This window comes from Centruroides sculpturatus, unplaced genomic scaffold, assembly GCF_000671375.1.
Source record: "Centruroides sculpturatus isolate CEXI.00-Female unplaced genomic scaffold, Cexi_2.0 scaffold634, whole genome shotgun sequence".
NCBI classification, from domain to species: Eukaryota; Metazoa; Arthropoda; class Arachnida; order Scorpiones; family Buthidae; genus Centruroides; species Centruroides sculpturatus.
The window spans coordinates 447,872-472,073 of NW_019384759.1; the positions used below are offsets into that span (position 1 = coordinate 447,872).

A 24,202-nucleotide genomic window follows, 5' to 3' on the forward strand; every position below is an offset into this window, starting at 1 on the left:
TCATTTACTTTGTTAATTGAATAAAAAAAAAACTAAAGAATACATCAACTGCTACATAAATACAGACTTTAAAATATGTTCTACAAATTAATTTTTATTTCTTTTATTTATAAAAATATATAACTCATATTATATATTGCCAAGTAATCATTAAACCTAAAAAACACACAATATAACTAAACAAAAGTTTTGCTGGCCAGCCAGCAGTTTATTGAAGTCATAAATCATACAAGATAAAGTATAATTTTTCAACAATATATCTCATTGCTGTATATAACTTGTGAAAAAACATCATAACATTCCAATTCTACATTTTTTTTGTACTTCTGCTTAACATCTTCGTAAACAATTCTATAAAATCTGTCGGACGTGTGCAGAACGTAAAATGCTAATATTCTGCTGTTTGAACAACTTGAGCATCGGACGATCAGCTATTTCACTCCTAACATACACTTCTGACTAATATTTTGCATCGGCTTAAACTATACTTCAATTTTTATTTAAGAATTCTAAATATATTTGATGTCTTATATCTAAGTTTAATTATTACTGACTACATCCAGTTTTTTTCTTTTTTTATGCTTCTGTAGTTATAAAATTTTTTTTATAAATTTTAATTAAAGTTTTAATATATAACTCGTTGATATTATTAACATTTATAAATAAAGAAAGCACAATACCAAATAAACTTTATATCAATATCAAAAAAGCTGCATAGAATATACTTTTCATTGCATAAAAATTGATTTTGTGTTATTGAAAAAGCTAAGAATGATATAAAAAAAATCATATTCAAAAATATTTTTGTTGTAAATTTTAGGCAACCACAACAAAACTATATTTGCAATATACATTTATGTATAAAATATATCGGCAGCATAAAAGAAACCTATAGCTTAATTGGTCCGTGGAAGGTTAATCATGCCGATTCTTTCAAAATGGCTTATTTGATATATATTTAAGTATGCCAACTTTGCTAAGCATATAAACGGTACTCAAGTATAAAAAGAAACTTACTCCTTATCATAATTTCAAACTGTCCGTTATCAAACGATCACCAGTATACATTTAATACATTTTATACGTAACACTCAATTAGAATGTATGTTAAAAGTTTAGGGAATCTTTGGCGCGTTATCCCGTATATTTCCATATAAATAATTATATCTTGGTTAAAAAAGAAGGCAAGAATACTGACGTGCAAACTAAGTAACACACAATCTGCAATATTCATTGTCAAAAGACATTTGTGCAAATGACAATCATGGTTTACACAGTATCATTGTTTACATTCTGTGCCTAGCAACCTATTTACATAATACTCCACAATTAGAATAAATTTTGAATATATTTAAAAACCTAAAAATATAATTAGTGTATATTTATCATCAATACTCTGTTAAGCACATTGACTAAAATAATACTTTTCAGAAAAAGAAACTGAAGACAAACACTTCTGCTTCTTTAAAGTTATATATATATTCGGTTACGTATCATATAAATTTCTAATATAATAAATATATTTTATCTTTCAAATAAAATTATAAATTGATGATAATTTCATAATTCATTGCAACTAAAAACCTGAGTTTCAAGATTATCTGAGTATTTGAACAGTGACATTTTTGGCCATATTTTGTGCTTATATAAGTTATCAGTGATTGATGTTCTGCATGGATTTGTCACATGCCACGAAGAAATGATGGATCCACGGAGGCAACTTTGGCAGTGAGAAAGGCATGCATGCAATATAGAAGGCTCTGCAAGGCTGGACATTCTAATTCCTAAAAGAAATTTCACTTTTTTAAATCAAATATTCAGTATAAATATTTCATAAAAAAATAATTCACATACTTTTGATTCAATTACTTTTGTTTCTAAATTCTGGAAATGCAAATTTAATTTTGTTTTCCCATCATCTGAAGAACCTTTTAATTGAGAGAATCGGTAACTCCAAGCATAACACTAAAAAACATATTAATTTTTTTATTAATAAGTAGTACTGAATTTAAAAATCAGGGAACAAATCTTAACTTTAAAATTCTATACTTTCATTAAAATTAAACCATTCTTTTATTAATTGAAACATTAAATGCAATTAATTAAATATTTAATTATAAAAAAATGCACCTTTGCTTCGGTATCATAAAGAGCAAATCCCATATTCCAGTCTAAAGTGAGACCACCTGTTTTGCCTTTATATATTACAGAAAATGTTTTACTCTGAAATAAAAAAAAAATTTATATTATTCTTAAAATAAAAATATAATAATAATAATTTTAATAATAATAATAATAATAATAATAATTATAAAAAAATAAACCAAGAATATAAAGATGAGTATTCATCTACATAAATATATGTCTAATGAAACTACAAATTATTGATGATACGCTACTATTGGAAAAGATGTAGTTAATTTGGAAATCTCTCCAATTAATCAAGAGATTGGTGATGACAAGTTTGTGTTTGAATAATGAGATTATAAATTAGTTACTAACCAAAGCAAATGATGTTTGAAGCAATAATGCAATAGATTTAACAACTGAAAATAATTCTATAATATTAAAAAATTTAAGTAAACAGTTTTAACTTTTAATCACTATCAAAAAGCAAACAGTCTAATGGAAAATGAGTGCTCTGATTCTTTTATGTAAATTATGTTAATTATGTAGGTGACAATAAATTATCCTCTTTCACTTGTAATATTGATTATATAACCTTACATTAAATGTAAGATTAACTAGTTAGATTGAAAGCTTGTTTTATATTGTAAAACATCTATTTTATGTCTATAGATAATTTTTTAAGGAAAATACTAAAATTAAAATTTTGGCAATTCAACAGCTTATTTCCACTTATAAACAGTTGTTCTACAATTCTTTAAATAACTCAATTATTAATTCTACATAGAAAATTTTATATTTAAAATAACTTACACCTAATTTAGTTACAGCATTATAAGTTGCTCGATGCCAGGCAGTTTCTATCCTGAGAAGATCGGCTTTTGTTTCTGCACACAAATAATGAGTTTCAGATGTTCCAGTTTGAATCATAAAGCAGTTCTGTCGCTCGTCAACAAATTCTGATTCCTTTAATAATAAAATCTTAATTAGTATATTACATAAATTAATCAGTTTTAAAGTAATCTACTTACTTTTAAACACCTAAACATGGACTGATATACTTTATACACAGAAGAGCAATTTGTAAAATCTTGAAGTGTTTGCTATGATAAGAAATAAAAAGTATAATCAACTAAAGTGCAAGACCATGACTTCACATAAAAATATTGACTAATTATTACAAATACAAATTAAATACTATACAACATGTAGTATCTCTAAATTCTCAAATTAATTCATTTTTCTTGTGGCATCAGAGGTGGGCTATCCATAAATTACATCTGAATTTTTCATGAAATTTTTACTCCCACTCCTCCTCTTGTCCCAATTTGTCCAAGTTTCTGTAACTCTCCCTCCCCTCTTTGGACGTCCTACAAAACTCAACCCCCCCTTAAAATCTATCACTTTTTGAATGATAGATACCGTAAGTAGAAATGAAACATACAATAAATTTTTTACTAACTATAATAAAATGCATAAACTGCATAAAATTTAACTAGAACATTGCACTACTTTGTCATATTGTGATAGAAGTGAAGCAGAGCATGAAAGAAAGAAGCAATCCTTGCACTTGTTAGGTACAGTACAGAATAGGTGATACTTGTACCTGACGGTTGTGGACAGGTAAACTTTATACTTGCTGCCACACAAGAAGCTATCCTCATACCTGCTGACACAGAGAAGTGATCCAAGAACAAAGCAAACTCCATCAATTGCTTTGTTTTTATGTTTTATTTGTTTCTGCACCTATTTTCCATTAGGCACATGCAATACTGATTTTATTTCATTATCCTATAACTATCCCCTAGACCTAAATTTCATTTGGCATATTCAGATGTATCAGAGAGTACAGACACAGAGAGTCAGTTTAATCCAGCTTTGTATATCGAAAACAAAGTCACGGAACTCTACTTTTTAAATTTAAATTAACCATTATTACATTTTTGGATTCCTCATCACAATTAAAGGAAAATGGCAAAGTTTAATCAAAATTGATTGATCAATTTTGAGAATGAACACATTCTGTAAGCCACACAGAAGAGGCTTTGTTAATGCTACACCTCAATGAAATACAGTAGAGCATCGATTATCCAAATGCTGATGAACCGAAACATCGGTTAACCAAAACCATTCCAGTCGGACTGTGTTGTGCTGAATCAAACGTTTTTGATACTAGATTAACTTCTAAAGTATAATTTTTTTTGTTTTCATATTTTTTAATATATTTATTTTGTTTGTACAAAAGAAAGAAATAATTTTTAACGATACGATAGACATGATTATTATTATAAAAATTTTCGTTATGCTTAACATCAACGAAATTCAATGTGAAGCAACACGCATTGGAAAAAAATTTAAATGGAAAAATTGGAAAAATGGGATATATTAATATACTATTATTGGGATATACTAATACAGTAGACCCCCTATAACATAGTTGATACGTTCCGTATTTTATGAATTCCATGTTGTACGATTCAATTAATTAATTAATTAATTTAATTAAATACATGAGCCAATCACAGCCTGGCACGTATGCAGTTTAGGGACTACGGCTGTTTGAAAGGTTTTTTTCATAAAATTAATTGATTCTAGACTAATTTGATTCAACATTTCCAAAACACGTATAATTTTTTGGGAATAATCCATATAAACTATGCTATAAACAAAAAATTGTAGGATTACTTACCAAGTGTGCACCATTCGACGACACCATTGCTTAAGCTTGTTTTCATCGCAGAGCGGTGCATCGAATGGCGGGGTGTTTCCTTCTAAGTTATTTTTCTGCGAAAAATTCACTGAACTTTGGAGACATCATTGACATAAATATAATTTTTATGGCCGTTAAATAATAAATGGTTTTTAGTAGGTCCGCTGCTCATTTAAACTCAATGGTTTGTGCAATATCCGCTATTGGTCTAGATTTCCTGTCACAACACGAGTCGGCAATGACGTTTTACTATATTATACCACTCTCTTTTAGTGTGTTTATATGAATATAATCGCAATTTTTTCGCCGTTTTAAACAAATCCATATTATATGAACCTGTGTTAAAGGGGGTCTACTGTATACTATATTAATAATGTATTTTTTCGTACATAATCGGTTATCCAAAAATTCGATTTTCTGAACAACCCCTGTCCCCAATTGATTCGGATAATCGACGCTCTACTGTAAATGGACATCTGCTGAAGCTCAACCCTCTGTTCCCTCTTGTCTGACTGCTTGTGGTAACTGTTTCCCTCCCTTCCAGTGTGAACATCATTTATGGACAGTTTGTTTTGTATTAATTTGAAACAGTTAAACTTAGTTGTGACAAAATTACAAGACTATACCCTATTTGTTTTGCTAATTTCATTCATTTAAAAAAAAGTGAGCTAAAAAACAGGACAAACAAATGTAGATCAGATAAATTAAATCTATTATAAAAAGGAATTAAAAAGGAATGATCAGAGAATATTTTGGTATAGATAAAAGAATTTTGAATTAAAAAAAATAAAGCAATTCTGATGGATATTCTATTTTAATTAGCTTCTCTAATATAAATTGTTGTAAAGACAAAAATAAAAAGTGCTGAATATAGTAAGTATAACATAAGTAATAGCAGCTATAAAAGTTCTGCCAAACAATAACCTTCATTAAAATCCAATAAAAATATTTTTCCCAAAACAAGATTAAAAATATATTAAAACCCAGAAAGGAATACTGAAACTTGAAGAATATTCAAAGTTACACTACAACAGTTATTTAATGAATATAATCTTTAAACTTGTGAAATTAGTATATTATACTTTATACACAGAAGAGCAATTTGTAAAATCTTGAAGTGTTTGCTATGATAAGAAATAAAAAGTATAATCAACTAAAGTGCAAGACCATGACTTCACATAAAAATATTGACTAATTATTACAAATACAAATTAAATACTATACAACATGTAGTATCTCTAAATTCTCAAATTAATTCATTTTTCTTGTGGCATCAGAGGTGGGCTATCCATAAATTACATCTGAATTTTTCATGAAATTTTTACTCCCACTCCTCCTCTTGTCCCAATTTGTCCAAGTTTCTGTAACTCTCCCTCCCCTCTTTGGACGTCCTACAAAACTCAACCCCCCCTTAAAATCTATCACTTTTTGAATGATAGATACCGTAAGTAGAAATGAAACATACAATAAATTTTTTACTAACTATAATAAAATGCATAAACTGCATAAAATTTAACTAGAACATTGCACTACTTTGTCATATTGTGATAGAAGTGAAGCAGAGCATGAAAGAAAGAAGCAATCCTTGCACTTGTTAGGTACAGTACAGAATAGGTGATACTTGTACCTGACGGTTGTGGACAGGTAAACTTTATACTTGCTGCCACACAAGAAGCTATCCTCATACCTGCTGACACAGAGAAGTGATCCAAGAACAAAGCAAACTCCATCAATTGCTTTGTTTTTATGTTTTATTTGTTTCTGCACCTATTTTCCATTAGGCACATGCAATACTGATTTTATTTCATTATCCTATAACTATCCCCTAGANATTTTACTAATTTCTTTATATTTAATAAATTATCACATTTCATTTTTTTTACATATAATACAATATACATGATTTTGAAACAAATGTAAGTTATTGCTTCTTTTCTAAAAAATTTTTATTGACTTTTTATATATTTTTGGCATTTTCTTAACTAGCATCTAAAAACATTCTATAAAAGTGTTTTCTCTGTTATGAAACTGATGACTACCTTTGAATGAGTAACAATAAAATTATCTTCTGAAAGGGGAAATGTAATTTGTTTATTTATTACATGTTAAGAAATTCTGTAATCCACTACAAAAGTATAGATTTATAAAATTTCTCTCTTAATAAAACTTAATTTATTTATTTATATTATATTATGTAATATTTGAGCAAGCTTTGTTTATTGAAAAATGAAGTTAAATGTACAAAGAGAAAAGTGAATTACTTTTTACTTTCCCTATGTTGTACAGGGTGTCCATAAAGTCCATGTGCAATTTAACTTTATTAGTATTTGTAATAGAAAAAAAATCTGTAAGAAGCATTAGAAAGCTTAATGTACATAGTTTTAAGTAAAATTATTTAGTAATAGATTGGAAGAGGGAGACAATTTTCCTGACTTCCATGTTTGCCATACTTGACTTCATTAATTTTTTTTTATGGGGCATGTGAAAACCCAGTGGCATGCCGTGACATTTGACGATAGGGAAGCTGTGTTTCTGTAAGAAGCCAACTTCCGGGAGCAATCAGTTAATTGCACGTCAGTGATGGTCTAGGGCAGGGCTTCTTAAACTATTTTTATTCACGACCCCATTTATTTGATTGTGATTTTTTTGCGACCCCAAAAAATATGAAATAAAGATATATACAAATTTGCAAAACCAATAATGGTGTACTACCACAGTTCACTCTTGTGTTACAATGGAACAGAGACAACTGAATACACTGAAAAGCTACACTACTACACTAGTTCACACTACAATCAGTGTTGCTGAATCATTGTCTCACTGCACCAGAAGTGACACAAAGCGCAACTCACAAAATCTATGACACAAAGCACGCCATTTTCAAATTCTCACGAATTATTTTCAAAATTTTGCATTAAAATCTTGCGACCCCCNATATTAAAACCCAGAAAGGAATACTGAAACTTGAAGAATATTCAAAGTTACACTACAACAGTTATTTAATGAATATAATCTTTAAACTTGTGAAATTAGTATATTTTGAAAAAATAATTAATGATAAATTATTATATATCAGTTACAGAAAATGTGAGCTGAATTAATTTGATCTTTGTGTAATTCATTAATAATATTTAAGTATAGTATTGTTATTTTACTAATTTCTTTATATTTAATAAATTATCACATTTCATTTTTTTTACATATAATACAATATACATGATTTTGAAACAAATGTAAGTTATTGCTTCTTTTCTAAAAAATTTTTATTGACTTTTTATATATTTTTGGCATTTTCTTAACTAGCATCTAAAAACATTCTATAAAAGTGTTTTCTCTGTTATGAAACTGATGACTACCTTTGAATGAGTAACAATAAAATTATCTTCTGAAAGGGGAAATGTAATTTGTTTATTTATTACATGTTAAGAAATTCTGTAATCCACTACAAAAGTATAGATTTATAAAATTTCTCTCTTAATAAAACTTAATTTATTTATTTATATTATATTATGTAATATTTGAGCAAGCTTTGTTTATTGAAAAATGAAGTTAAATGTACAAAGAGAAAAGTGAATTACTTTTTACTTTCCCTATGTTGTACAGGGTGTCCATAAAGTCCATGTGCAATTTAACTTTATTAGTATTTGTAATAGAAAAAAAATCTGTAAGAAGCATTAGAAAGCTTAATGTACATAGTTTTAAGTAAAATTATTTAGTAATAGATTGGAAGAGGGAGACAATTTTCCTGACTTCCATGTTTGCCATACTTGACTTCATTAATTTTTTTTTATGGGGCATGTGAAAACCCAGTGGCATGCCGTGACATTTGACGATAGGGAAGCTGTGTTTCTGTAAGAAGCCAACTTCCGGGAGCAATCAGTTAATTGCACGTCAGTGATGGTCTAGGGCAGGGCTTCTTAAACTTTTTTTATTCACGACCCCATTTATTTGATTGTGATTTTTTTGCGACCCCAAAAAATATGAAATAAAGATATATACAAATTTGCAAAACCAATAATGGTGTACTACCACAGTTCACTCTTGTGTTACAATGGAACAGAGACAACTGAATACACTGAAAAGCTACACTACTACACTAGTTCACACTACAATCAGTGTTGCTGAATCATTGTCTCACTGCACCAGAAGTGACACAAAGCGCAACTCACAAAATCTATGACACAAAGCACGCCATTTTCAAATTCTCACAAATTATTTTCAAAATTTTGCATTAAAATCTCGCGACCCCAAGATTTCTCTAAGCGACCCCAAATGGGGTTGCGACCCACAGTTTAAGAAGCCCTGGTCAAGGGTCTATTTGTATTCGTTTATTTGATAAGCCAATAAAAACCGTAGTCTTCTCTAAATGTATTTTTAATATCACAATCACATCCCGAATCGCTAGCCATGATATAAGGGCTAAAATTATAAATAAAATAATAAAAACTTACTTGGTGAAATAAAATGTGTGGTGGATATACTTACCTGGTACAAAATATTCTTCAATTGTATGAGTATACTTTTAAAGAAAATTATAATTAAATATAGCTTTGTAAAGAAACATACATAAAAATAGCAAAATATTCTTTACTTTTAAAATCTTAAAACAATTCATTTAGTCAAATAGCTCCCTACCATTAGCTAATGTTTGGGATCAGAGATGGTCCTGCAGTGTACGCATGACTTGGGCTGCCAAATCTCCAGGGTGCCGATACTGGTCAATTTCAAATACCTGTTTAGTCGCATCACTAGTATACCTCAAAGGATGCGACAGGGTTGTTGTAAATTTTAAACGTTTCTCGCCATAGCTGTAAAAATCTAAATATTTAACCTTAATAAATTGTTCATTGTTTGTTTTCTAACTAATTCATTTTAGGACCAGGTGGTGTCACGGAAATTTCCAGAATTTACTTTTCAGTCACTCTCATTGAACTGGAAAAATTTCTTTATTACATCTAATATTATAAAGAAATCAGTCCTCACTGTACTTGGCTAAAGATTGGTATGATTAAGCTTTTGTTTAAATATTCCGGCTCTTTCAGCAGGGTTTTATTTATGACCCTAATTTCCTAATCTCTTAATTATTTAACTACTTCTTAAGTAGAAATAAGTCGAAACCAGTTACTTTGTACTCAAATATTTGTAGTCTTGGGGAAAAAGTGGAAAGACAAATTTTTATGACAATGGATACATAAATTGTAAATTTAAGGAAAATAAATTCTAGAGCTTTTTCTGTACCTTGTGCATCTCTCTCATTCATTGAATTTAGTTGTAAATGATGCTACCAAAGTAACAGTTAATTTTTTAACATTGTACAAGAATTGTACATGTACCCTTAAAGATGGGACACACGAAATCATATCACTGGTTAACATTGAAATCCATAAGTAATGTTTGATATTTTTATTCCGCTCTCCCATCTTATATTTTAATGGATTTTTTTAAACTCCTGTCAACTATACAGAACTATCATAAAAACATACCAGTAAATTCTTATCGGTTGGGTTAAGTTATAAATCTACTCATGATTCACATAATCGGGCGAGGGTGGCCAAATATCTAGCAGGCGGGTGACTAACAGTCCAGAACCGGTCCTGGACAGAATCATTGGAAGCGTTATACGTGTGTAGCTTCCACCAGCTAAACCTGGTGAGGTTGGTGGTCTGTAAAGTGCATGCATGAATGAATATAATCTGGCTGCTTGGAAGCAGACAATAGAGCGCTTCCATTCCGCCACTGATATTCGAATATACAATAGCAATCTTATCTTTTTTTTTCACATGTAGTATAGAAATTTGTAATAAGATACATAATGCGGTTATAATAAAATATTACCATAATTTTAATTATATGAAAATAATTGCACAATATGGATTTATTTTTTAGAAAATACAAGGGAAGTGGCGCTTCCACCGCTTCCAATGACAGCACGCTACTGATGCAACCAAACCTCAATCGTTAAAAGACTTGAAAGCTAAAATAACTAATGTGATTTCAAGCATTACTGTAAATCAGTTGGCAAATGTTTTTTAAAGAACTACAAAATCATATTACCCTTTGTATTAATAATGATGGTGGACATGTGGAAGCTTAATAAAGTACAATAAAACAATAAAAAAATATAAATTTTCTTATTTCCAATAAATTGTACATAATTTCTCTATCACAAATACTGATAAAGTTATAAATTTTTTAAATTGCACATGGACTTTATGGACACCCTGTATAAAACAAAGGAAAAGTAAAAAGTAACAAACTGCCATGCTTTCCCCTGTTATATATAAGATGAAAAGTATAGCCAATTGGTCGAAAAATGCCCCACCAAGATTTTTACATTTTTGGACTCAGGGCACCTTGAAACATTGAGAATTGAAAAAAAAAATTAGGATTCATTTTTTCTGTATGTATGGATGTTTGGGCACAATTTTGTTCACCCTCTGAAGTTTAATAACTCCTGTGCTTTTTGTTGAAAATTACTGAAATTTTGCAGGGAGGTTGAAATTTTGTTTATTAGGGAGACTGATGCTATTAAATTTTGGTGATTAAAGGGGGTTGGGAGATAAAGGGGATTGTGTGTATCTCCAGTAGGGTCAGACTTAAGAATTTTACTCATTATTAGTATTTACAATTTTTATAAACCCCATTCCTATCCTCATAATTTTTGCCATTTTATAATAGTTAAAACTATAAAAAGTTTCTAATAATAAAATATGATAACAGATGGCCCCACCAAATGTTGCCAGGAAAATTAAGCAATTCATTGCCAGATTTTTTCCCTATGAGTGGCCAAATCTATAATGGCATGAAAAAAAAAAAATGCCTTCTTAGGACCCAGAGGGCAGTAAGAGTTTAAAAATCTACTTTGAGAAATGTTAAAAAAAGCAGAATATATAAAAGTTAAAAGAATTTGTTTTCAATTTATTAATCTAAATCATGCTCAGCAAGGAGAAATAATTAATCACTAACCCATCTTATGTATCTTTAAAAAAAAGTTTTATAAAAATATCTAAGTATATACTGAGTTATATAAAATTTAACATATTATCAATAGAACCAAATTTAAAAATTACTTACAGGTGGAGTACTATACAAATAAAATTCAGCTCCTTTAAGTGCTAAACACCTCTGATGCCATTTATACCATGGTTGAGGAGCTAAAGTACCTTCATTTACCCAACCAAGATACAGTATCTGTAAAATTCAAATCTTGTAATAATGCAAAAACATTTAATTTATTATTAAAAGGTAAAACAAAATTGAAAATTTAACTATATGATTTTTTTAATCTTGTTATTTTTGTTGTATAAAATAGAAAGAAAATACCATAATTCCTTTAAAAACAAAATCAAATTTCTACCTTTATCCTTTAAAATTATTCTGAAATTTAATTATTAAATTATGAATATAAAACTTATATCATCTAATTTATATAATTATATTCATATCAATATTACTAACCTGGTCAGAAGGTGATAATGATTTGTTAAGGGACTTTATCTAGAAGAAAAACAATTCCAAAATTAATCAAAACTAAAAAATATTTTATATCAATATTATTATACATATTTTGTTTGTATGCATAAAATATAAACAGATACATGATGATAAATTAAAAAACTATATGCTAACTTATTTTCTATGCTACCAATGTATGCTGTAATCTGTAATGCTAACTTATATTTGATAGGGAGCTGAAACTTAATCCAACTTGGACTGCAATTCTAGTTCTACAGACAAATATACAAAAAACAGAAATTGTATCTGTGAGAAGAAATTCAGAAAATTAGAAAGTATTTATTCATTTTTACAAGAGAAATTATTGTCTGGACTAAATTAAATCTCAATTCTTCACTAGAGAAGATAATTGTAAATGATTTCCATGTCATTACTCTATTTTCTGATTATTTAATTTGAACTTCTATAACCAAATTTATTTTGTAAATGATTTTTGATAGCATATTGCTAATAAATAAAACATAACTTTTTTGTTTAAAATTTGTATCTCTGAAAAAGGATTAAATTATAAATCAATAGCACATGATTTCATCTCATTAATATTTCAAAAAACTCATTGTGGTTAGAAATGATAAATAAATAATATACAAATACTCAACAGAATAAAAAGACTCATTCTAATAATATTTATATTAATTTTCTTAGACATCTAAAGAATAAACAAATTTAGTAACTTTAATTAAATTTAAATTATGCATAAAATATTTCTAGTTTCCCAGAGGATAAAGCTACTGCTTATATATTTGTTTAATTTATAAAAATGAATCTTGAGTATACCAAAAAATATATACATGGTAGGTGCCAAAAGTTTCTAATTATATTTTAGACATGTTAGGAATAAAATAATGATAGTATCAGATAGCACTATCTGTATGTTGACTAATAAAACAGTTTTTCCTGACAATTTGCATAAGTCACTTGGAAACATTCATTTTAGTTAGACTTGTTGCATTAATTTGCATCATGTTTGCCTTTTGCAGGACAACACACCAGTGCACACAGCTGCCATTGTCAAGGCTGCTGTAAAAGAGTGTTGGTTCGAGGAGCTTGACCATTCACCCTACAGCCCAGACCTAGTTCCTAGTGATTATTTTTGTGTTTCCAAAACTCAAAAATGACCATAAAAAAAGTGATGAGTTGCAGAAGGCAGTTTATGAGCATTTTGCAGACAAAACTGCAGGCTATTTTTTTCAAGAGTGTTGAAATGCTAATTCCACAATGTTGAACTGCAAGGAGACTATACTAAAAAATGACATCATTGTTTTATACCTTTAACATCTAAAACATAGTTAGGCTGGAAACTTTTGTCACCTACCACATATATGCCTTCTCAAAAAATGGCCTTGTTTCCATCAACCACTGGAGATGATTCAGTATAGTTCATTTAAAATATATATTTATATACATATGTATATACAAAAATAATGCTTTTCTGAATAGATTTAGGAGTTGTTGAGAAGTTGTATTATTTTTGCATATGAATGTGGTAAGTGTCAAACAAACAGACTTAGAGAAGGTTTACAATGTGGTGTTGATATACTTTTGTGAACTAGTTGATATTTATTGGTAAACTCAAAATAAATTTCAAAAACATAATAAGTAACTCTATTTACCAATGCTAATGAACTTAAAATTGAAACAATTAAAATTTTACACTAGTATTTTTGACAGTTTTCATTTCTGTCATTGTCAGGCAAATTCAGAAGTCAAATGAAGTTGTCTGAATTTGTGTGTAATCTTTTCATTCTTGAATCCCACAAAACTTTATGCATTTCATAAAGTATGCAAATATATAAAAAGCAAATTGGAATATTTTATCTAATTTAAATTTAATATAGATATAATTCATAACATCTAAGTACCAATAATAATAAAACTTCATTTTTAATATATTTAATTTGAATAACAAAAATTAGATAATATATATATATATATTCAGTAAACCACATTTCCATCCAAAGAAAGTATTTGATGCTGAATGATAACTAAATACATCTTTTGTAACAAATTTTCCACCTGACTTTTGCTTTCTTCCTCTGATTGGATATGTGATTTATCTACTACAATAGATTACATTCTGAATGTTCTTTCTTTAATAATAAATCATAACAAAATAAACTTAGTAACTTATTTTCAATATTTCATATAGTATTTATCAAATCTTAAATTCTACTCTCTTACATGCTGAGTTGTAATTTGGAGAATATTATTAGAAATATGTTTGATCCATTCAGATAACATACTAGCATCGTCACAATGTACCACTGCTGAAGGTTTTCCATCCTGTGATTTTATTTCAAAAGCATTTGGCCTATTAAGTCAAAGTATATTAAATATGAAAAATGAAATTACAAATATATAATTTTTCTGAATTATAAACTTTTCCTACCTGAGTTTATCTGTATCTAACATGTAACGTGTGAGGTAAGCCATTAGCAGTTGTATTGTCATTACATCAACCCATTTTCTTTCCAGTCTAATTGGAACTGATGCCTGAGGTGTATGTGGACTTTTTGGAACCTAGAAACAGATGATAATTAAAAAATATACATTAAGTTTAATTTTAATAGGAATATAGTAAAACCTTGATAAGTCAAACTGCATTAACTCAAGGCTGTCAATAGCTCCTAAGCATAGTCAGTATATAGGTGTTTCCATATAATATGATCTTGTTAAGTTGAAATTGCCAGTAATTTTAACTTGAATCTATTTTCCTGTGTACCTTCCATTCTTTGATAGGTCCAGGATCTTCATTTTCTTTTATGTTCTGTATGAACACAGATGGTTAAGATAAACAAATATGCCAACATGTACAGCTCCATGCCAAACACAACACCATGCGATTACAACCTCATGTCAACATCCTTTTTGCTGATTCAGGTGTTAACAATGTTCTGACTGGGACACAAAGGGACACCTTGACAACATCCTCAAAAGCACTATAAACTGCGTACAGTTTTATAATCATTCCATGAACACATTCTTCAGAAATGGCTTAATAACTGGAAATTTTACTGTCGTAGAAAAAATTTGACAAAATTGGGTATTAAATTTCTTAACTTTAAACTTTGAATTAAAGTCAGGATTTTGTTACCTCTCAACACTTTGACTTAACAAGGTTTTACTGTGTATTTTACAAATGCACATAACTATATATTTCTCACCCTCCATAAATCATCATCCTTTGCTCTATTTGAGGGTTCTTCTGGAGGAGGATTTCTACGACGTTGTACTAAGATATAATTTTTTAAATTAAATATATTTGATTTTATGAATTATTTAACTAATTATAATAAAATCATTAAAGTAGCAAATATATATTCAGAAATCAATATACCAAATATAAAAATCAGTATAAATTATCAGTATAAATTTATTTAATTATATACCAGTAATATTGTGGTGACTGTAAAAATCAGTATAATGACTAAACAAATCACTTCACATAAACTGGTAGAAATTATACTAATAAATTTACAAAGGCATAGCTAGAATTTTGCAAAGTGAATGCAGTTATAAGTCTGTATTAATTTGTTGGAATATTTAATATGAAGCCAAAAAAAAAAATATGAATTGGAACATTTCATGAAACAGTTAAATTAGATTAAATTTGATAATGAGACTAATTAATGCTGTTATCTCAATATCTTATGTAACAGTAGTGTAAATCTAATGAAAACTTTGTATTTAAAGTAAAACACTTGACTACTTTTTTAAGGAGATGCTCCAATAATAGATACATCATTCCTGGATACACTTCTGTATTAATATATAATCATATTAATTTATTATTTTAGTTAGATATAGGGCTTTTTATTGACAAACTTAATAATTAAATAATTCTTCAAAAATAAAAAATAATACAATAATGTAGAAGAGATATAAAATTTGCACTTCAGTTGAGTTTTTACGAGTTACAATAAACAAATTTCTAAACTCATTTTCTCAAATACCTAATTAAAAATAATTATATAGTAAATCATAAGATATCAATTAATAATGAATATTATTTCTAAATTCTTGTGTATTTAGAGAAGTCCAAACTCACAAAACAAAGTGGAATATACAATCAATATAAATAAATAATGTTTACTTCTCTCCAACACTGAAATAATTGGAATGGATGCACACAGTTTATGTTAAAAATTATTGAATCAATAATTTCATTAATTGAGGATGCCATACTATCATATCTATATAATAATATATACTGACAAGTTTTATTGAACTATCCTACATTTATTCTTCAATTATTATGATTTTTACATTTGGTATATATTACAATTTCCCTTTTTACATCTAATTTTAATTACTAATGTTAGGACAATTCATAAGCAGAAACACAAACAAGTTAATTTCAAAAAATCAGCAGCACAAAAAGAATTATAAAATAAACATTGATCATTAATTAATACTTACAGCTCTTTGAAAGAAATGGAGTGGCTGCTCTATAATGCCTGACTGATAAAATTACTTCATCACCTGCTGTTCTCAAAATATTCACTGCATCATCGTGATTTACTTTTTCAACATTAATGTTATTTACCTAAAACAGTTTTGTCAGAAAATATTAATTCTGAACTCAACTAAGATATTTGATAAAATAAAAAAAATGTAAAAGAAACTATAAACAAAAAAAAATTGAAGCAACAATTATTCTATTAATTATTTACAATAAATGCATAAAAATTTGAAAATAACAATAGAAAAAGTTAGAAAATTAATTGAAAGCTCAAACTATACAGGATTTCCCAAATAAACTGATCCTCATTCTTTATGATTTACATACAGAACCGTCAAGGAGGAGATATTCAAGCTGGGAATTTCAGATTTTCAGGGGACTGTCAAGCTGGGAATTTTTCCCCAGTCTCAAAGACAATTAGCAGCCTGAATTATTATTATTTTTACTAACAGAAAATAAAATCTTTAAGATTATTGTTTATTAATAAAGAAACATTCTACATAATTCATTTGTTCAAGAAAAACAAAAGGCTAAAAAGGCCCATTCTACCCAGGCCCCACATCAGTTCTTGGCGCCCCAATCATTTATCATTACCATTATCAATAATTTGAAGCTTGAATCAAAATAATTAAGTAAACTTTGTTTCAATAAATTAAGTGTGTTTGGAAATAAAAATTTTATATATACAGCACAGCATCAATTATCAAAAAAAAAATCAATTAACTAAATTTGACTTCAGAGAGTCAATATAACAATAATTGTTGACAATCTTCTGTAGGCTCACTAAGTATTGAGTTATATCATCATCAACACTAGTGTAAAGTTTCATTTATTATAGTACAAATACTTCGAGAAATATTGAATAATGAAATCAGTAACAGCAAATTCAAGTAACATATACTAGCAAGATAAAAATTATTGTGAACACTTAAGAGTTAAAATTCCAAACAATTACTATCCATTATATTTAGTGAATTGAAACATTAGGTTTTTCACTGTCTTCATGGAAATGATCAGAGCAAATGCATATAGGAGTTTAGGAGATTTAACCCCATCCATTTGGAAAGAATTAAAAAATTAACATAAAGCCAAACCAACTGCTGTATAAGATCAGGCTATTTTCCGGCAATTATAATTTTAATTATAATTAATTTGTCCTGGATGGAGGCATTAGGCACCATCTTGTATTAAATTTAATAATTATAATTTATTTAAATAATTTTAGAGGGTATCCTGGAAGAAAAGAATTGGGTTGGAGTGGAACTTGAACCTGCAACTCCTACTTGCTGTGCAGATATGTTGCCAATTACGCTACCTGGAAGAGGAGATCGGACCAGAGGTCCAGGATCATGATCAACTTCTGATTATGCTTGATATACAGCTTATCCAAAGAGGGATGTGGACAACAGTATTTAAGCAGGACAATACTAAAACTGTTCAGTAAGTTATCCTAGGTTGAACTTATTGTACATCAGGTCTATTGGTAAACATTATGTTACAACATATTAAAACTCCCAACAAAATATTAATACTTTGCACAGCATAGATTCATAACAGTACTGCTATGTACTGGTATACTGGTAATATTAAAACACTATACAGTCGACCCCCTATAATATTGTTTATTATTCCGTTTTATATGAATTCCATGTTATACAAGTCACTTAGATTTTACAAATACGTGTGCCTGGCTGTGAACTGTAGCATGATTTTGGCATATGCTCAGCCAATTTATATTATTATATTAAGCTCTATGCTAATATAATTCTGGTTCCCAAAGATTTACTCCTGTCTATGAGGCTGGCTGGAATTATAGTAAGAAGAGTACCATGATTGTTAAAAATACTGTTCCATTTGTTTGCCATTATAATAAAAGTTTACATTTAATATCTATTGTATAAATCAACTCCTAGATCTTGGAGAGATTTTTCCAGGCTTAAAATGTTGAATTATATACTGGCAAATATAGTGATATGGACCAGAAAAACTTTAAAATAATGAAAAACAAACTCAAAATGTTTTCATTTAACAAAACCAACTGTTATTTTATCTAACTTTTTACTATAAACAAAAGTTATTTACTTGTATGATTTAACTAGAAATAAAGTTGACCCCCCTATAACACGGTATATACGTTCCGGTTTTTATGAATTCATTTTCTATGAGTCCAGCCAATCACAGCCCAGCACGTATGCAGTTTACGGACTACGGCAGTTTAAAAGGTTTTCTTCCATAAAATTAATCGATTCTAGAATAATTTGACTCAACATTTCCAAAATATGTAAAATTTTTTTGGGAATAATCCATATAAACTATGCTATAAACAAAAAATTGTAGGATTACAGGATTACTTACCGAATGTGCACCGTTCGACTACACCATTGCTTAAGCTTGTTTTCGTCGTGGAGCTTGTCATCGAATGGTGCTCTCGTGCTTCCTGATAAATTATTTTTTTGCAAAAAATTCGCTGAACTTTGGAGACATCATTAATATAAATATAATTTTTATGGACATTAAATAATAAATAGTTTTTAGTAGATCCGCTGCTCGTTTAAACTCAACGGTTTGTACAATATCCGCTATTGGTCTAGATTTGACCAATCCTGTCGCGACATGAGTCAGCGATGATGTTTTACAAAATTATAGTTTTTTTAGCATGTTTGTACGAATACTGTCGCAATTTTTTCACCGTGATATAGGAATCCGAATTATAGGAACCCTTGTTATTGGGGGGGTCAACTGTATAAAATTTTTGAAAAATACATTAAGAACTGAGCCTTAAACTTTTTAATAATTGGACAATACCAAACATTTTATGGAAAGAAATATCTTGAATGTACAACAAATGTATTTTTTACGAATCAACAAATGTATTTTTAAAAATGTCTGTGGAAGAGTTAAAAATCTATTGAAGATAAATATTTAAAATATTTTTATCTTATAGGATTACCATAAGAGTACATTAATCTAACCTCTTATATAGCTAATGTGGTCATAATTCTAAACCATCTATTAATTATAATTATATTAAATTATTTAAGCTCAAATTAAAATTTTAACTTTTTTTTAACTAACTATAAAAATTATTTAACAAAATTTATAACTTTGGATCCTACATTTTGTACTTCTGCAAGACTATTCCTTTGATACTGTTGACTCCATCATTAACATTAAGAAACACAAAAGCAATAACATTTAAAGAGTCATCATTTATTCTGATTAAACATTTTCAGAATAATTTACATATCAGATCAAATATATTCAAAGAAATTAGCATGGAACAAACAATTAACCTAAACATAAACAACTTTAAAAATATAAGATTTTGATCTGATAATGAGAATTTTTGAAATATTTTTACCTTTTCATCAATTTTGGTGAAAGGTTACAAAAAAAAAGAAAGAAAAAAAAATCACTAAACTGAGATTTTTGATGACTTTTTAAAGCTCACAATGTTCAGCTAGGCTCACAATGGAGGAAACTGGGTGGTAAGAGACAATGCTAAATCTGTCCCTAATATGTTCAATATTAGGGACAGATTTCCCATGAAAAATTCGTGAGAAGTTGATTGCCTGAACTTAATCCCAAGTCCCCAGAGCAGAAATCTGATGCTTTAACCAACTGTAACAATTTTGTTTTTCTTAATGCTAAAAACAATTTACATATTAAAAAAAATTGCTAAAAATTAAAATAAATAATATCTATTGCTAAAAACCTAGATATACTGATATTTAGAAAAACTTACATAATTATATAAATATAATAAACCTTTATTTTATTACTTTGTAAGTATTGTTTTATCTTCATATTTCCTGAAAGTTTTTCATTTAAAATGAGCAATTCATTTTTCTATTATTTATTATTACTTTACACTATTTAAACAAATATATGAATAATTGCTTAAATTGAAAAAAAAATTATAACAAATTTATTTTCATGTACAGTACATACCACAGAAAATAAATTTTCCAGAATTAACAACAACAGAAATAAATTGATGCACTTAAAACATTACATATGTAAACATTACTTCCATAATAACTTAAAAAACAAATATTAAACTAATCTTCTATATTGGATATTTAAGATTGATAAAGACAGGAAAAATAATGCTAAAAAACTTTGGGGGCAAAACTTTATATTTGTTTAATCCTATAAACAATATTTAATAAGCATAATTTTAATTAATAAAGCTAGAAATTATTAAAATTTTCTGGAAGATATCCAAAAGTGTCATCTAATTTAAATTTTAAATGAATATAATTCATTTAAAATTTATCTCAAGCTATAATCTTTATTTCAGAAGTTGGTTGGAATCATTTATCTTTTATTTCAAATTACCACTGTACTTCAGAGACTTAATTTCTATTCAAGTTATAATAGCAAACTTAATAAAAATGACAATTTGAAATAAGGTATTCAAAATTATTATTCATTTGTGGTTTTAGTGAATAAAACTTTCATAATTTTCTTATGTTTATGGCATTTTTACATTTAAAAAGTTAAATGAATAAAAAGTTTTGTCTCAACTTCTTTTATACATTTACAGATTATTTTAGTAACTTAATAATTCATTTCCATTGTCAACTTATTCAACTTTTCATCATTTTATACTATTTCCCAGAATAGCAATGGAGCTGATGTGCTAAATCTTAAATGTGTATCACTCTATTGCTGTAACTAAGCAACAAAGCTGTTCTATTTTATTCAACCTTGTTGAATAAAAACTTCAAAAATTCTAATATCACATCATATAACATTCTGTAACATTTTTCTGATCTTCTGACNATTCTATAGTCTTTCATAGAATAAAAATTGAACTGATGTTCATTAGTCTGTATAATAAATTTAAATATATAAATTATAATAATGTCATAACAAGAATAATGATATACTATTATTTAATTAACTAATTTAATTTAAAAAATGTAGTATTACTTTGAAATGTACTAATAATATTTTAAATTCTAATATACCTCTCACATTATTATTTTGCTAAATAAATATTAGCAGATAAATATAATTAAAAATTCTTTTAAAGCATTTATTTTAGAAAAAATTCAATTAAAATATATAAACAAACTTTGATTTATATACAACAAAAAAGAAAGAATAACTATTTTAATCTTAAACATTCTAAATTAAAAACTAAAAGAAAATGTTTCCTAGTCATAAATTTTCTTAAAAATGTCAATTCTCTACTTTCTTATGAATCATGAATGCCAGTATGAACAAATCATGTAATAAAAATATTCTTTTACAGTCAAGTAAGATGAGACAAAACTATAAATCATGTCTTGTTACCAGTAATACGATATGCATAATGTAATTTGTATATTAAAAAGCTAGAAAGTATTGGTTAAAAAATAAATAATTTTCCATTTCAGTCTGTAAATCATCATATTTTTTTAAACAAAAACAACTAATGTAAATTAATTTCAAACAAAATAAATATTTAATTTATAAACATATTTTTAAAAAATTAAAAATTTACCTTAATTATTGCATCACCAACAAATAACTGTCCTGTTTGATCAGCTATAAAATATTTGTAATGTATCACTTATAGAAAATAATTTAATATTTTATTAAAATGTTCTAATGAATATATTTTTAAATCAATTAAATCAAAATTTTTTAAAAAATATACATAAATACCACATTCCATATAATTTATTAGTTAGTTAATTCAATGAATAATTTCTATTTTGTTATAATAAACAGTAAGATTATTTAATTAATTAAAATTTGATGGAATTTTCAGATAGCCTAATAATCAAACTTCTCATTAATTCTCAAATCAGATAAACCAAAATCAAAACTCATTAATACATGCATTAAAATATAATTGGAAGACTATAATTTAATGTGAAATACTTACAGTGTTCATAAACATACATTTATCAATTTGTTAAATAATTGAAATTTCATTACATATAACATTTCTGTATTATTACTACTAAACTTTAAAAAAAAACCAAAATGACTGTACTACATTTTAAGTGTTACCAATCAATTTATATCATATATTAATTAAATAAAATATAACTTTAAGACTTAATATATATATTTGACTTGTCAATAATCAATACTATCAGAATTTATTAAGTAATGTAATTATTTCAAAATAATCTTGGCTAATTATCTAATGGTAATCTGAAGTTGGCATTATAAGTTTCAGAAATACGGCACATCTACTTGAAATGCCAAAAACAGATAATCATTAATTATATCACTAATTAAAATTATTTTAAAATAATTGTAACCAGATAGACTTTAACAGAATTAAACATGTTTGACCACAGACATGATAGGGAAAATTAATGATTACTAAAATGCAAATAACTTTTAATTTGTCTATAGTAGCAGTTCTCAAAGTATGATCTTTGAACCACTGGTGGTCCTTGAGCATGCACCAGGTGGTCTGCAGACTGAGTAGTCATTTTGCCAAATTGAAATTCTAGTGCTGTTTAGTGAGAGAAAAGAACATTTACACATATCACATATCTCTTACATTAGGTTATCAAATACACAAAATATTCTGGCACACAATCAATCATTATCTAAGGGGATATTTACAGAATAAGAAATAGAATTATAGGTAGTCTGCAGTTTATCTATGACTCAAATTTATTGATCTGCAGACTGCTTAAACTGAGTACTAATGGTGTCAAATTTATACATTTCATATTAATTAAATAATTTTTCATATTCAGTTTATGTTTTTCTGTAATTTTATTTCTTAGTAATAAAAGTATTTTAATAATTTTCATTTTAATTCATAAGAAGATATTTATTATTCATTCTCTCCAACTTTTTCAATGATATATAAACCAAGAATATTTTCAGTATCACAAATCATTTTTTATTCAGACAAAACATTACTACGATACTGACAATTGTTTGATTCCATAAAGTATATAAGTTTCAATTAAATACTGATTTATTTAATTGAATTTCCCAATTTAATCCCAATTATCCAAGGTAATATAAACCAATGCATTCTTGGATAACTGAAAACTCAGATAAAGCAAACAGCTATTTCAAATCAAAAATTATGAATGGTAAAAGATTTATCTGGTGTATTACTTTTAAGCCTCTTTTTTAAGCCTTTTTTTTATACCTTAACTAGCAGACCCCACCACGCGTTGTTGTGGCTCAAAATGTATCTATTATAAATGTATAACACTTCCCCCGTGGTGGAAAATTTTTCGAAAAATTTCTTGTTAGTGTACATTCTCTTGACGTACCCTATTAAAACGCAATCAAAAACGCAAAAATCCGCATCTAAAATAGTATAATAGAAGCCAAGTTCTTTATGTAAGCCTTAATCCTGTCACTTTCCCCCGCGGAGGAATATCGAAAAATCCCTTCTTAGTGTACATTCT

General features: G+C 27.5%; 1 protein-coding gene across 1 annotated transcript; it reads right to left on the minus strand.

Annotated features, from left to right (window-relative positions):
- Window positions 1–173: 173 nt before the first annotated feature.
- Window positions 174–22,359, minus strand: LOC111628762 (gamma-2-syntrophin-like; the record flags this gene model as incomplete). The annotated part of the gene is made up of 12 exons (XM_023372605.1): window positions 174–1,784; window positions 1,855–1,965; window positions 2,131–2,223; window positions 2,941–3,093; window positions 3,159–3,230; window positions 11,912–12,028; window positions 12,296–12,334; window positions 14,534–14,663; window positions 14,742–14,872; window positions 15,517–15,584; window positions 16,772–16,898; window positions 22,309–22,359. Coding segments are annotated over 12 exons (1,194 nt in total), but the record flags the coding sequence as incomplete, so codon positions are not given.
- Window positions 22,360–24,202: the final 1,843 nt, after the last annotated feature.